Source organism: Tinamus guttatus, unplaced genomic scaffold, assembly GCF_059628265.1.
Source record: "Tinamus guttatus ecotype Peru unplaced genomic scaffold, ASM5962826v1 Tinamus_guttatus_pri_ptg000287l, whole genome shotgun sequence".
Lineage (NCBI taxonomy): Eukaryota > Metazoa > Chordata > Aves > Tinamiformes > Tinamidae > Tinamus > Tinamus guttatus.
This window is the reverse complement of record NW_028288821.1, coordinates 3,900,512-3,915,520: the sequence shown is the minus strand read 5'-3', so window position 1 is coordinate 3,915,520 and position 15,009 is coordinate 3,900,512. Positions and strand designations below refer to the sequence as shown.

Genomic DNA, 15,009 nt, shown 5'->3' with positions numbered 1-15,009 from the left:
CTTGGCCATTTCACCTGGGGGTTTTAGCTGTGCAGCCAGAAATCGGAAGGAGACGGAGCTTCTGCTATTAACTTCTCCCGCACTTGCAGACTAAAATCCCATCCCGTGTGTTTACGCAGCTGATCACCGGCCTTAACGAAGGTCAAAGTGCCTTCTGCCCCATCACTTTTCTTGCAAAGTGCCTTTAGCAGCTGGTACTGAAGCACTTGTCAGCCGGTGGTCGCAGGGATCACCGGGACAGGGGAGGAAGGTGGGGCTGCCCTGCGGTGCTGCCAGCAAAGGGGATTAGAGGCGGGCAGGGAGATAAAAGCCCCTGAACTTCAGAGGCCCGGGCGAAGCCGCCAGCAGCTGCCATGGCCGGGAGGCTCCTGCTGCTGCTGCTGCTGCTGGCGCTGCGGGGCGGCGCGGCGCAGGCCGGCGAGTACTGCCACGGCGGCGCCGGCGGCTTCCAGTGCCCCGAGCGGCACGACGGCGCCGAGGCCACGCTCTGCTGCGGCTCCTGCCGCCTGCGCTACTGCTGCGCGGCCAGCGCCGCCCGGCTCGAGCAGGGCCTGTGCCCCGGCGCCGCGCCGCAGCCCGGGCCCCGCGCCCCGGGCCCAGGTAAGGCCCCTCGGAGCGGGATGGGATGGGATAGACTTGTGTGTCGGAGCTGCTCCTGCATGGGCAGAGATGGCAGTTGGCAGTGAGTGTCCCACCCGATTGCCTTTACTTGGGCTTGCTGCTCTACTGCAGCAAGACAAAAACTCGGAGTAAAACAAACTGCCCTGGCTTGTTTTTGCCTCGCGCACTGAAATACAACCTGATCCCACTGTAAATGTTGGCTGCCTAATGTTACTCTTCCTTTTTCAGTGCCCGTGTACCTGCCATTCCTCCTAGTTGGATCCGTATTTGTGGCATTTGTTGTTTGCGGCATCTGTGTTGGAATCTGCTGCTGCAAATGCCCAAAATCCCAGGAGGAGGAGCAGCAGCGTGGACTTGCCCCTGGCCAGACTTGGCTGCTAGAACCTGATCTTCCTTCTCGGCTCCCCGGTTCTGGTTCTGCTGCCAGAAGCGCCCTGGGCAGCGCTCCTCAGAGCAGCAGCATCTGCATGAACCTCGCTCCAGCCCTTCCTGTCCTTGGCCTCACTGAAGATGCTCTGTACTCCAGTGCTCTGCTGAGCCGCGGGAGATTCCTGCATCCTTCCTGCCCTGGCTGCGGCAGACTCACTGACCACCCCAGCGGGACTCCCGCTTCCTTCCTTAAAAGAACAGCGTATGGACACGCTCCAAATGCATCCCCTACCAGCGCAGCACAGGAGGACCAGAAGATGTACCTGGGGGCTCGTGTCTGACAAGGTGACTCCTCAGCATGCAGCCTGATGTGAGGAGGAACAAGTGGCTGAGACTCTGTGTGTGCAAAAAAATTGGAACTTTTTTGGCCTGTGTGATTAATGCTATTGTAAAGGGCTAGATCCTGTGTCTCTCAAACCTATTAATGGAACAAGTGAAACCACAGAAATGTGTTCCACCCTTCCCTGGTTCCTTCAAAGCTGCTCTGCCAGGCTTTGGGGAACACGGTGGAGGACTTGGCTTGAACTTCTGTGTCACCTTCCAGGCCCTCTGCCAGGACAGGGAGGCAGAGTTATTAACCCTAGATGCTTGACAGCCTGTAATACGGGGTAAGACTGTTCTCTACCTGTCTCTGCCAGTGGTGCTGCAAAAGGAACAGCTTGTAACTCTAAACTCTGCAAAATGCACTTTTTAAAAACTTTCTTCTTGTAATTAGATCAACTGCATGAAGAAGTACAGGGGAAATGTGACTCCAATCACAATTTTCCATTTTCTGGGAACACGCTGGGAAAAGCTCCCCTGCTTTGACTTAACGACTTGCTAAGACGCAGACATCCCCTTCCCAGCAGGACACTTGAGAGGAAAAAGCAGTCAAAATACCCTACCCACCAGTGGGCTGTTTTAGCACCTCTTTCCAGCACAGACACCCGGGCTAAGGCATGTTAAAAGAACTCCACAGGTGTTACCAGGAGGAGCAGAGGCCAAAGATTAAAATCTTACATGTACAAGAAACAAATGCTAAAGGCTTTATCTGCATTTACTGCCTATTAGACAGAAAAGTGGTACAAAAAGGAGTGGTAGAGACTCCTGTAAATCAGTGGGACTCATATACTTTGTGCACCAACTTGGGAGCTTGGTCTGCTTTATAAATATTTAATGCTGTAGAATATTATGTCTTAATTTTGCTGGGGTGGTTCTGCTGAAACACTAAAAAGCAGGTGCTGGTGCCCTAGTTCATAAGGGGGGGTTGGCAGTATTTGGGTTTTGCTTTTTCATGAGTATAAATCAGAAATTTCATGGAATTTAGCTAAGCCAGACTTTCCCCTTACCTTCACTAGACCAATTTGCCTTAAAATTGAAACTGAAATACAGGCATGAGAATAGAATATGCTTAAAAATAAAAGCTTCCCAAATACATGCTGCATCTCAAATATTGTATTTTTTTTTTCATACTGAAAGACGCTAACTTGAACTTAATAAAAGCTGTGGTCTTTATTAAACTGAGTGAAAGATCACTGGGATTAATGGATAATTATGCTGATAAGCAGCGCTTCAGTGTGACTGCTGATCTTCAAAGCCAGGTTTCAGACTTGCGCTGCTGACAGCACCCTAGGAAAGGGTTTCCTTTTTGCAAAGCGACTGCTGTGCTTGCAGCTGGTTTACACTGACCCACTCAGTTAAGGTTTTCTATCTAGTTAACATCTGATTTTGGTAGGACATAGCAACAGGGATTGCAGCCAGTTCAGGGAAACAATATCAAAGACATCCTTCCTGATGGTGTTTGTGCTGGAAAACATCTAAGGATATTTTCCTTTTAGGAAGATATATTTTATTATTGGTAGACTTGGTAGACAGGCATTAGAAATGGAATATATATAAATATCATAAAATATTGGCAGATGTCTTCATTGATACACGCAAATATATTTTCAAATATATATTAAAATTAAAATAAGTCAATCTCTTCTTTAGCAAAACATGATTGCTCTCTACTGTAGATTTCCTGAACTAGAAAAGCGAGTGAATATGTGACCTGACAGCCAGGATACCTAAGCCTCCCTCTGCAGTGTTTATAGTTTTCCTGTCAACTTAACAGAAATGGAAATCTCTCCAGCAGGCAGCTTCAGAATAAGGTTTTAAATTAAGTAAGAGATCAGATAAAAAATATCTTCCTGATACTACAAAACAAATAAGGGTCAAGAGGCTCACGCATGACCTTAAATAATTAAAAAAAAAAACAATGTTCATTGAAGAATAGGAATTTCCCAATTGGAAAATGAAGACAGAAATCCAAAGGGGCTTCAGAGAGCAGACATAGGCAAAGGCAGTACCGCGACTCAGGATTTCCTGGACTCCTATCACAGTATTTTCTGTAGGGCTAAGACAAATGCTTCCTGCAGCGCAGCCAGATCAGGTTCCCCTTTTGTTTGCTCTTTCCCAGGATACCGTTCTTTAGAAGAAACCAATTTATTTCACTACCAGGTTGCAAAAGAGATTTTTGGAAGAACAGTTGGCCTTAAGATCTTCCATCAAGCACCATTGTAAACTAGGATTATCTCTGTGGGGTTCAGCATCTGCACTAAAAGCAGGATCAGCTCATGTAGGCAAAAAGCAGAGTCTCTCTTATGCAAATCCTATCCCTTTACTAATTTGAGGGGCCCCCCGAGTTTAGCACATCTTTAGATAGATAGGATATGTTCTTTTCTCCCCTTACTAACCTGCTTTTCCTGGTTCAAGCTAAAGAAGTACTTAACAGGACCTAATAGTCTCCTTACCACATATTGTGCGGGTGCTTGGCTTTGTTTGTTTAATGATGCTCCAGCCCCAAGTCCTCCAGCTTCTAATTAAGAAATGATTTACACTCCTTGCTCCTTAAGCCTTAGTAATGACACAGGTGATCTCAGTTGTTCTCAGTGTATTCTTTCTGGATTTAGGAAGAAAGAACTTTGTTAGAATTGAAAAGGTGAAGAGCAGAGCTTTAGCTCTCAAAACCATACAATGCTACTTGCAGGATGGGCTCCATGTGATGTCTTACGGGCTTTTCACACTGAACTGTGTGTGGCCTCATTCGTTGCTTTGTGTTTTAATTGTCTCTAGCTTCAATCTGTTCCTAATCGATTTAAGATAAAACAAACAAACAAAAAAAAAATTGGTTGATATTTTGGCCATGTTTAACTAAACCAGTCTAGGGCAGGCCTGTGTGTTACATGTAGCTATCTCTCCACTCTATTCCTGTTGTACTCCTTTTTGTTGCACTGAATTAATACACAACCCCAACGAATACGCTCTGTAGTACTAGAAAATAAAAACAGAGTGGCTTAAACTTTAAAGCACTGAATTAAAAAAAAAATTAAACGCTTTCTGAAAATGTAAGTATCTCCCATTTACCACTGGGGAAAACTAAGGCACAGAGAAGTTATTCGAGATAATTCATGCTATGTTAATTCTTTAGGCCATTTCTACAAGCAAGTGAAGCTACTTACAATGCAAGCTCAAAGCTGTAGTGAAAACAGCATGTTTCTGTTGATTCAAAGCTCTTTTGATTGCCCTTATAGAACCACTTTATATTGTATGTTGCCTGCATTGGAATTCAAATAGCAAAACAGACCATGTCTAAAGGAAGCCCCACATAGCTGGCAGTGTCTATCACAATCTCAGCATCTTCATATAAGTGAAAGAGGTTTGCAGGACAAAATGAGAGCAGGCGACAAAAAGGACGGGAGACAGGGGAGAGAGCAACAAGTGCTGCGTGCAGGAAGGTGCATCCGGCTCCACCAGGAAACCTGGCAGCCTGCAAAGAATTTTTGTGTGTACCAATAAAGACTGGTGCCAGTATTTTATTATACCAAAGTGCTATGAAAGGATATTCTTGGGGCTGATTCAAACCGACTTTCTCGGATACCAGAGCTTCATTCGCTGCTGCTGTGCCTGCTGATCAGCCCCCTTGAAGGAATCAAGGGAGGGTTTTGAGGGCTCCTCTCCCATGGAAAGCTCTCTGTCCCCCTCCTCCTCATTGTCCGTCTTCGATACATGAGGTGGAGAAGCAGATCGTGATGCAGCCCAATTCTGCCATCAGAAAAGCCACTACAACCAAGGAATTCTCCACTGAGCATCACTGTGATCTCATTACTTCATTTATTAACTCATTTGCTAAGCTGCCTCTACATATTCAAATATAAATTTCTTATAACTTTTGTGTTATGTATAGAATTCACTGGTTAAAAAAAAAGGAGGGGAAAAAAGCAACATATGTGTACCAGGTGCTGCTATTTTCCATATTCATGTGGGAGAAATTCATTTTTAGACCACATTGTGTCACAGCTGTGAGCTTGTCGCAGCACTTATATTAACAGCTAACAGACAAGAAGATTAAATCAGAGGAATTAAGGCCTAAATCTCCTGGAGAGCTTCCCCAGGGATTCCTGATACTTGAGGCTTTCTGCTTTGGGTTGTCCACTTTGTAAAACAGCGAATCTAAATTTCAGAGGGGCTTGAGACTAGAGTAAGCAGAGCAAGCGGGAGCTGCAGGTGAGCTGAGCTGCTGCAAGGCATCCACAGGCATCGCGGAGTCCAAAAGCTCCCCAAATCAGATAGGGCCTGTGCGTGTAGGACTTGAATAAGTTTCCAAGAAGAAGCAGTGACAAAGCTTTTAAGGCTCTTAAGAGCTGTTCCTGGCATCATCTCCTCCGTGCAGACAACATTACCTTGTCTTGGAGGTGATGGTTCCACTTTAACATCAGGCATATGGAGTAGATGGTCTGGCAGTACAAACGTGATTGAATGAGGCAGGAGAACATGATCACATTTTTTGATCGGACCAGGCAGAGCATGCAGTCTGGTGTCTTATCATGTCTGCAGGCTTTCTGCAAGAGAAATGGTACCTAAGGTGTCATAAAGTCTGCTGAGACAAAGTTCTTACCCAACATTTTTAAGCAGGCCTGAACCAGGAGGTCTGTGCTGGTTCAGTGCTTTGCTGCGTGTCAGCAGTTTTTGGCACAAAGTACCCGCAAAGCAGATTTACTCCCTCATAGAACCGCAAGCTTAAGTTACCAAATGAACATACTGCCCTACGAGAGTAGCTCTGAACGATGCTTTACAACCTACATTATTGACTTTAGTAGAAATACAGCTGATCACCATGACAGTTTTTTGCACATACTGTGATCAAAACTAATTTGTTTCATAATTTGGTGCGCAGGGGCAAGAGCCACCAGTGGAATTCATGAAAGCTCAGAGCTCCCACCCAGGCTTTTCCATCGACAAGGTGTTTCTGCAGGGATTGACTGAATGAATCCTAGAAGAGACTCACGCAGCGCGCAGGGGGTTCTGTGCTTATGGGAGTTCGTTTTCCTTCTGTGCTCATTAAGCAGGGATGATCGGTTTGCTGAAAGCAAAAAAGAAAAAGAAAAAAAGAAAAGCTGTGCCTCATATAGCACAGATAACTTAAAAACTAATATTGCATAGGACAGCAGACAAAGCAAAATAAAACAATGACTGTCCTTTCTAAGCAGGCTTTTAACCCATGAGACCTTCAGTTGAACACTCAGGAGAATTCTCTCGTCCTACTTAATATATTTATGCTTTGCTTCCACTAAAAGAGTTATTTTTGTCCAAACTCTGCTTTCTGTCATTTTCTTTAGATATTCTAATGTAGCGCTTGAATAAAAGAGCCGTGCCACCCCGCATATCATGACACACTGCTTAGGAGAGATGGGAGCAAGTAACTCCAGAAAAAAATATTCCAAGCAGCCCATTTCCAAGCAGTGGTGGCCCTTGGAGGAACGTTTTTAGGGAAGAAGCTTCCCTGCATGGCCCTTAGCAGAAGGTGACTCAGAAGGACTCTGAACACAAGCCACCCACTTGTACAACCTAAATACTCTCCATGGATGAGGTGAGACAGAGCGGGATAATCCTGCCAAGGAATGTGGCTCTACATCAATGATAGACTCTTGAGGCTCCAAACCTCAAAACAGGGCCGCTGAACCCCAAAATAGCCTAGAAGAGAGACTTTATAGGTTTAATACATAAGAAGTGGCTACCTTATAAACACGTGAGATTTGAGGAGCAAAATGGGCTCTCTAATGAAACGCCAGCTGAATCTCTGCCAGCTGACAGAGATGGTGAAGGCTTTATCTAGCATTTTTTGCATATTTTTCCTTTTTAACCAGCTGCAACCCAGATGCTTTACTTCCTTATGAACTCTGAAAATTCACAAGTGTAAGGACTTTGCACCACCAGTTTGCACACTATAATTTACATAGGGTAAGTGGAAATAAGATATTGTTCCTTCAAGAAAGTGCTTCCAAACATATTCAGGACTAGTACCAGGCACTCTGGAGACAGCTGCCAAGCGGAAAGACTGTGCAGCATCTATCTTGTCACAGGACAGGCAGTATTTGTCATGCCAAGCAGTAGTTTTATGCAGACTACAGAATTTTCCTCTTTAATTTCTTCTTTCTCTTTTGTTCAAATTAACATTTGGCTTTCAAAGTCTCCAAATTGATTTTCAAGCAACAGTAAATAAATACACTGCACTGCGAAGCTCTTCAAGCTACAGAGGTCTTGAGATCTAATTCTCTGAATCACTTGGCTTAAGAAAACAGGTTCCTGGCACTCAGTGTAAAGAGAATCCATAAAAACAGGCTAGAAACTATTATAATAAACAGATGGACAGGTTTGATTCCTTCCAGAAGGGAACAGATGTGCTTACAAGCACAAGCATACACATTCACCCAAATTAATCATAATATTCATTTTGTATTTATACCATAGTTTGTCTCAAATACACGAATTAAGCACTCTATTAATATTTTACATGCTGCAGTTTGGCGTGTTTTGGTTTCCAGACTGACTTCTGCAATAATGCCGTTAACATAAAATTGCATCCGGGCAGCTGGGCGGCACCTCCAAATAGCTAGAATTAATTTGCCAGGTTTTTACAAAGCCAAGTCAAACCAAAGTAACTCACAAAATTAACATCTGGCAATGGAGAAGCTGCAGTGTAAATTATCACTTGCTCTTGAATTTCAGCCAGAGCTGTACCTTATATATAAAGTCATGGACGGACATCATCCCTGGGACTTCTGTCAGCACTAGAGCAGTGAGAGTGGTACTTCATTCGCAGGTAAATTTCTCCCTGCAGAAATAAGAAACTCTAGTAAAAGAGAAGGGGAAGGAAGAGAATGGAAGGAAAGGGAAGGGAAGGGAAGATGGAGAGGAGAGGAGACTATGGTACTAGTCCTCCATCCCCTTTATTGGACCTTGTCTATACCAGACTATTATTAATGGCTGCTAGATGACCTCTGTATTCTTCCTGCTTCTCCAACACAAGTTTTCCTTGCAGTTATATCCCCTTTCCAGCAGTGAAAAGGGTCACGTTGCTCCTGCTCTGCTTTCTCCAGCCTCCTGTTCTACTCTCAGAAAACCAGCATAGCAAGAGCCGGTGGAGAGCTGCTGTTCACGTGAACATGTGCGGATCCTGGGACAGCACTGAGGGACAACGCAGGCCATGCTGGATAGGACACCTAGTTCCACCACGCTACAAGTCTGGGGAGGAGGAGAACTGGCACAAGGAGATGGAGACTCACTCCATGGCTCCCTCAGATATTCAGCCCGTTTGAAAACTTGGTGGGTTTAATCACAGTTAGGTTCTTCTTTCAGTGTCTAACCCCATGTGGCCACTGTGATATCTCATCATCTTGAAACGGCATTATCCCCATGGCCACTAAAAATGACTCAATCCATTAACGCTGTTAATCGTAGCACAGACTTTAAGAGATAACAACAAAAAACAAACTAGAATTTAAGAAATCTGAGTACCACAGGTTTTAAACTTACAAAGATCTTACAATTTACATCACTTTCTCCCCTATAAAGAATTGGTGGAAAATTTTGTGATAATTTAATCCAAGTAAAAAATAACAACACAAGGACCAGGACAAGGGAACATCAAGATCAGTGCAACTAGGTTTGCATTACAATTTTTTTACAGTCCAACAATGACGGTGGGTGAATAAAATGAAGCCAAATAACATTATGAAAAGGAATTCCTTACTTGACATCTTGTTTGTGGACCGGACACATCTCCCCTTACACTTCAGGGTATCCCACCAATTTCAGAAGGGTCAATTGTGCTGCAGCTTCAGCCACGTGCCCAGCTGAAAAGCTCTGTTTCATTTAAAAGTGCATCTGCACTGTAGAACTATACTTTAAAAAAAGCATATTTCAATATTATGATGATTTGTTTCTGCAGTGATGTGCTGAGGGAGGCCATGGTAAAATCTGAGCAGGGCAGATAGATTACAGAGGACAGTCCTCTCATTTGTGAAATGCTGGGGACTTTTTTGGCACTAAGAGATCAGGCAGCGGCTTCCTCACCCCATGGCCCCGTTGCGGTTTGGGTGGCTCTGTTTCCAGGAGACAACACTGAAGACTATCGAGCTCATGGGGACAGCGTCCTGGGCTGACCAGTTTGCGGGGGGAAAATCCCCCCGGATTTTATGCTTCAGGCACAGGCTCTGGGATTGCTTCCGCAGGTGCTGCTGGATACGATTTCATTAACCACACATTACACATCTTCCCTAAACTTGTTCCGGAGAAAAATGACAACACATTGCTGAGCTAGACAGCTACGACAGCAGTAAGGGGTGCTGGGAATATTTGAAAAGCAAGGGAAATTTCCAGCAGTATCTGTCATCAGTATCTCTGTGTCTGGAGAAAGACAGTCTGAACGCCCCAATCCGCACTAATCGATTAGATGGTTTGCATCTGTTTCTCAGAGATAAATCATACGTGATTACTCCATTTCAGTTACAGAATTCAGGTGCAAATATGCTCATCCAGCAATGCTAATACCTACCAAGGTTGCATAGGAAGGTGATTATGACAGAGCCGGATTTATGAAGGAAACAAATTTATTTCAGCATGATGACTGCAAAGAGCATAAGCAGAGGTCCCATATGTACAGGGCACATTTTGCCAAAGAGGGTGTGATACACCTCCTGGGATGTAAGTAATTTTTCTTCATTGCTTCCCCTGGTACTTTTGCCGAATAAACAAGCCCAGTTGATTTCCCTGCTCCAGATGATCTGTCCAAGCAAATCATCTTTTCATTTATTTTCCCCTTGCCTAGGAGGAAATGTTTCTTTTATATTAAAAGATGGTTGCATGGGAATACCGGTCAATGGTCTATGAAATGAGAGGAAGAGTGAGAGCGAAATTCATTGCTGGTAATTTAGATGAAGATATAGCTAGAGCCATTCTTCTGGGCTTCTCTGCTGCGTGGCTGTCATCTCACCAAACACAGAGGGGACGTCATTCGCAGCACGGTGCGTATGTGCATTGCTCCTTTCTGACACAGAGCACCACACTTGCTCAGCTATGTGTCACAGGGTCTGCAATGACATTATCTAACGGAAATACGTCCCTGGTTTATTTGGAAAGTTTCCCCTTTTGGGAACAAGGAGATTACTTCTGCCCTCTAAGGATGTAACTAGCCCCAGTGGACACACTGTGACATCTGTGATGCATCCAGGAAGCTGCAGATTTGTTTCAATGCAAATCCCCAGTTTGTAGAGTAAAACAGAACCGTGTGGCACACTGGGGTCATATCCTAAGAAGACATTGGGACATGTTCTGGAATGGTCCCCAAAGGAGTTGTGTAAGAGGCAGAGCAGAAATGGGAAAAAGCAGATGGGCACGAGAGAGCGGGGACCATTTAAGCAGAACAGCCAAGAAAGTCCTCGCTTTGCTGACCTATGGCTTCAGCTAGACACCTACCTCCTTTGGTTCTCTTTAGAGTCAGCTTAAGGAAAACAAAACCCCTAAAAAGGACTGAAGACATCCAGATTTCTTCCTGTGAAGAGCCCTCAGAGATCTGCCTACCCTTTGCCTACCTCGGAATATTTGTCAGATACTTCTCTAAAACGGGCACCTGGGGAAGGACTAAAGATAAGCCGAAAGATAAAACTCTTCCTCCAGATCGTGCAGCACATGTAGTATTGGTACAGTGCTGAGAGTGGAGGGCTCCAAGTTCCTTCACCTCCAGTGCTAGGAAGCTATTACCACATACCTATATATAGAGAGATGTGTATATATACATATGGCAAAACTCAAAGCTTGAAGAAGAGAACAATGTGTTTTGAGCTCAGATCAGTCCTGCATGAGAGCCCGTGTACTTATGGTTTCAGGGGAAACAGAAAAAGGCATTCAAAAGCACGCAGCTACTTCAGACCTCATCTTTTAACATATTAAAGGAACCCAGGTGTCAGAAAGAGCCAAATCTCCAGAAAAACAGGGTGTCTTTAAAATATCTCCTGCTAGCAACACAGAAATACATCCAAAGTCACTGCTGCAAGAGACATCTCTGCTCATGCAGAGATCTCCTCCCTGATGGCAATGGTTATGGGATTTTTACCTTACTTGTATACCAGTGATGAATTTATAAGCAGATGCGGGCAGCTTGATGGCCCGTCTCTTTTTATTCTACCTATTCTTATTCACATAATTGTTTAATCCTTATTTGAAATTCCCTAAGCTATTTGCCTCAATAATATAAGTTTTATTCATACTCTGGGGTTTGGAGAAACAGAGCGTAGTCACTCCTGCAAGAAAAATCCAAATGATGCTTCTTTGTGGCTGAAATTTAATCTATTCTAAGTGGTGCCTCCACTCCCCAGTGCTTTGCTTACCGGCGGTTAGTTCTCTGGTGCTGAAAATAGAAGATATTTTAGCATTTATGTGCAAGGGTGTGCATGGAGGAATTCAGATCTGTAAGAGCTCCAGAGTTCATCTATGAGATTTGAGAATTACAGGGTTCCCAACTTGACTAACATACAGTGCTTGTTGCTGCTTCCCAAACATAGGACGTGTAGTTATAGGGCTATCTCTTTTTGCACTGGTCAGCAGAGAGTGCTCTTAGTTTTGGGGGTGGTTATGCAAAGAAAATGGCCTTGAATTTTATTCCAAGGGCACTGCTTAAATTCATTTCCTTGATCTCCAGAGGAATGAATTTCAGGCGCGGGAGCTGTTGCTCTCTGAGCAAATTTAAACATGCATAGTTCTGCTCAGGTAACTTTGCATCCAATTTACCACTCAGAATATCCCTCCATATCCAAAATAGGAAAGAGACAAAGCCACACAACTCTCTCAGACATATTACAGCAAACAGGGGAATGGGAGACATCCAACGCTGCTTCCAATGAAAAGGAATGTGCCACCACAGTGGCAAGCTCGTCTCATGGCAGAAGGGGCCATGAGTGTGGGGACAGCTCTGGAGGGGAAGGGAAGGGTGGGCACGGAGCTATGGGATCCTGCAGGACACCTGGGAGCGCACACGTCACCCTTCCCGGGCGAGGAAGGGAATGCAGGAGCTTGTCCAGAGGGCTTCCATCCTGGAGGGCTTCCATCCCAAAGACGAAAGTATTCCTGAGACTTGCACTGGGGAACAGGGGCTGGGAAGGCTGCCCGATAAGCAAGTGCGCTGCGTGAGAGCAATCCACAGCACCAAGCGCAGCACCTGCTCTCTTGTGTTTGCAGCTGAAACACTCTGATGGCGCCTGGAAACATGGATGATGTTGAATGAAACCGTTAGTTCTCTCGGAACTGGCAGAACATCCATGGCAGCATCTGACTCCCCTTTAAAGAAGGATCCTGCAAGGCAGATTAGGCACTGTAAAGTAGGTTTAGCTAATAAGCATTTGAGGTGAGGCGAATTTTAGATCTCTCAAGAGGCTCCAGCCACATCATTGTAAATAGTTCTTATTTTACCTGAACCTCATAACTCTAACTTGCAGTGATTAAATGGAAATTCCCATCCCAGATCTGCAGGAACATGACTTCCAATAACAACTGCTAAATCACAACATCACATTCAGCCGCCTTAGAAAATAAATAAATAAATAAATAAACCAAAAGCAAAGATCTGCATTCACATTATCAACCAGCCAAGGGCCTGAAATCTCCTCAGGGGATATGCTCGATTTAGAGAGAAATTTTGCTTAAAAAAATGACACTTATGTCAACGGGAGGAAAAATCTCAACCAAAGAAAGCAACAACGTGCTGTAAAACCTAACTGCAGTGAACAACAACTTTCTCTGGATCTCTTTACTGCTTGAATAGCTAATGTATAGGGTATGCTTAAATCATTTAGCAATGAAAGAGGGGCTGGCTGGGGATTCTTCTCCTTCTATATGCAGAAGCAATAATGTAGTCCAGTGCATTATAAACAGAAAAAAAGAAGAAGAATGCTTTGGGTTTATCAAAATGAGCTTAAAAATCCTTCATTGTGGCAAACACAATCCTTATGTGGATAAATAATCAAAAATAATCTCTGGCACTAGCACAGTCCCCCAGATGCCACCCCGATGAAGGTCCCTATGCTCTGTGCTATGCCCTTTCACTCTCCTCATGCAACAGCAGCAGCCGCCTGGGTGAGGACAGGTTTTCTTCTCTACTGAACACCAGAGAAACCAAATGATGAAGCTGATCTTGCAGAACGCTAAGCAGAACGCCCGGGCCCTCACTCGTGTTACAAAACACCCCTGAAATCACAGGAGATTCACATGGCTAACAGTGTTGCTTGGGCTTCCATTTCTTTCTGTCGCGAAAAAGTTTCTTTGGAAAAACAACAGAAATTAAGCAGATACCAGTAACTGCAATCACTTTGTAGAGGCTGTTTTTGAGCTTTGGTCAGAAGAGGGGAACTCAACAGTAAGGCACCACCTTTCAGTGACTGTCTGTGGATGCCCACCCAAAAGTGGGGTAATGTGGCTTGGCTTGAACTAAATGGTTTAATATCAGCTGGGTTACTTCACATGAGGCATCTGGCAATGTAACCTCCATCCTGATCACTTCTTTTTTTTTTTTTTCCCCTTCCTGCTGGATGTTAAAGCAGCAGCACACAGAGTTGAGCGGGCCAGACTCATGCCTCATCTTTTGTTTTCTGCTTTTTGATAAATTACACTCACTAACTCTATCATTTCTTCTTCAGCATTTTGTTAAGGATAAAAAAAAGGCTTGGATGGTAAAACTGGGGCTGCAAAGCAGCTTCCCAAAGACTCTATTTTACATTTTACATTTTCTGTTGTTTTTGAGTGACTCTGAAGTACAGAATGAGGAGGCTCAGCCTAGAAGAGCCAATTTAAGCCTTAAGTGCATACTAGATTGAGCACAATTACCCACCAACTCTTCTGAACATTTATCTGCAGCTGGGCACTGATGAAGCACGGAGAGGAGGGACAAGAGGAGCTTTTTCAAGTAACAAACTTGAATGCTCTTCATTGGGTAGCAGTACTCCTAAGAGTCCCTTATTTCCCTCACCCTAGGAATGTATCAACAATAAAAGGGACATTTACAATTAAATAATATTATTAATATGTTGTAACTAGTAGGTACAATGGATTCAAGCCACAGCATTGAAAACTGGGTATGACAAAACATGGGTTGTTCGTGTGGTGGGTTGTGCTTTACCAGGATTAAAAGATAAAACTGATTTTGGCTTTCAAAGACCCTAAAATGTGTTTTTGTTTTGTTTTGTTTGTTTCATTGATCATTTCATTAACATAACCCTCTGCATAGAGCTCATGACTCCCGCCCAGACCAGGAGGAATCCACGTCCAGGTGACACAAGCTGCAGTTAGAGGACAGCAAAACACGGTTCTCAGAGGGAATACGACTAGACTCCCTGTTAAGAATATCAGCTCCCACAGTTCAGGCATGGCACTGCTTTGCCATTGGATCAGAAAAGCCCAGAGAAGATAACTTTTTGATGACTTTTTCAGCACTAGGACAGGACATTACATCCCACATGATGAATATACATGCCATGCTTGACTCCTGTGGCCCCCAAGACACCTGTAATCTATGTATATTCTTTCTCTCCCTAATTCTTTGGCAACTTGAGTCTTTAAACAGGCCTTCCGCCTTATTCCAAGCTCCTGTTCAGCAGGCATTGCTGCCCT

The 15,009-nt window shown here is 44.2% G+C and overlaps 1 protein-coding gene across 1 annotated transcript; it reads left to right on the top strand.

The window, feature by feature from the left end:
* Positions 1-353: 353 nt before the first annotated feature.
* On the top strand, positions 354-1,331 carry LOC148594185 (protein shisa-1-like). The gene is made up of 2 exons (XM_088527636.1): positions 354-600; positions 850-1,331. Exons 1-2 carry the CDS (start codon positions 354-356, stop codon positions 1,329-1,331), a joined length of 729 nt encoding a protein of 242 aa, XP_088383762.1.
* The last annotated feature ends 13,678 nt before the right edge of the window (positions 1,332-15,009 follow it).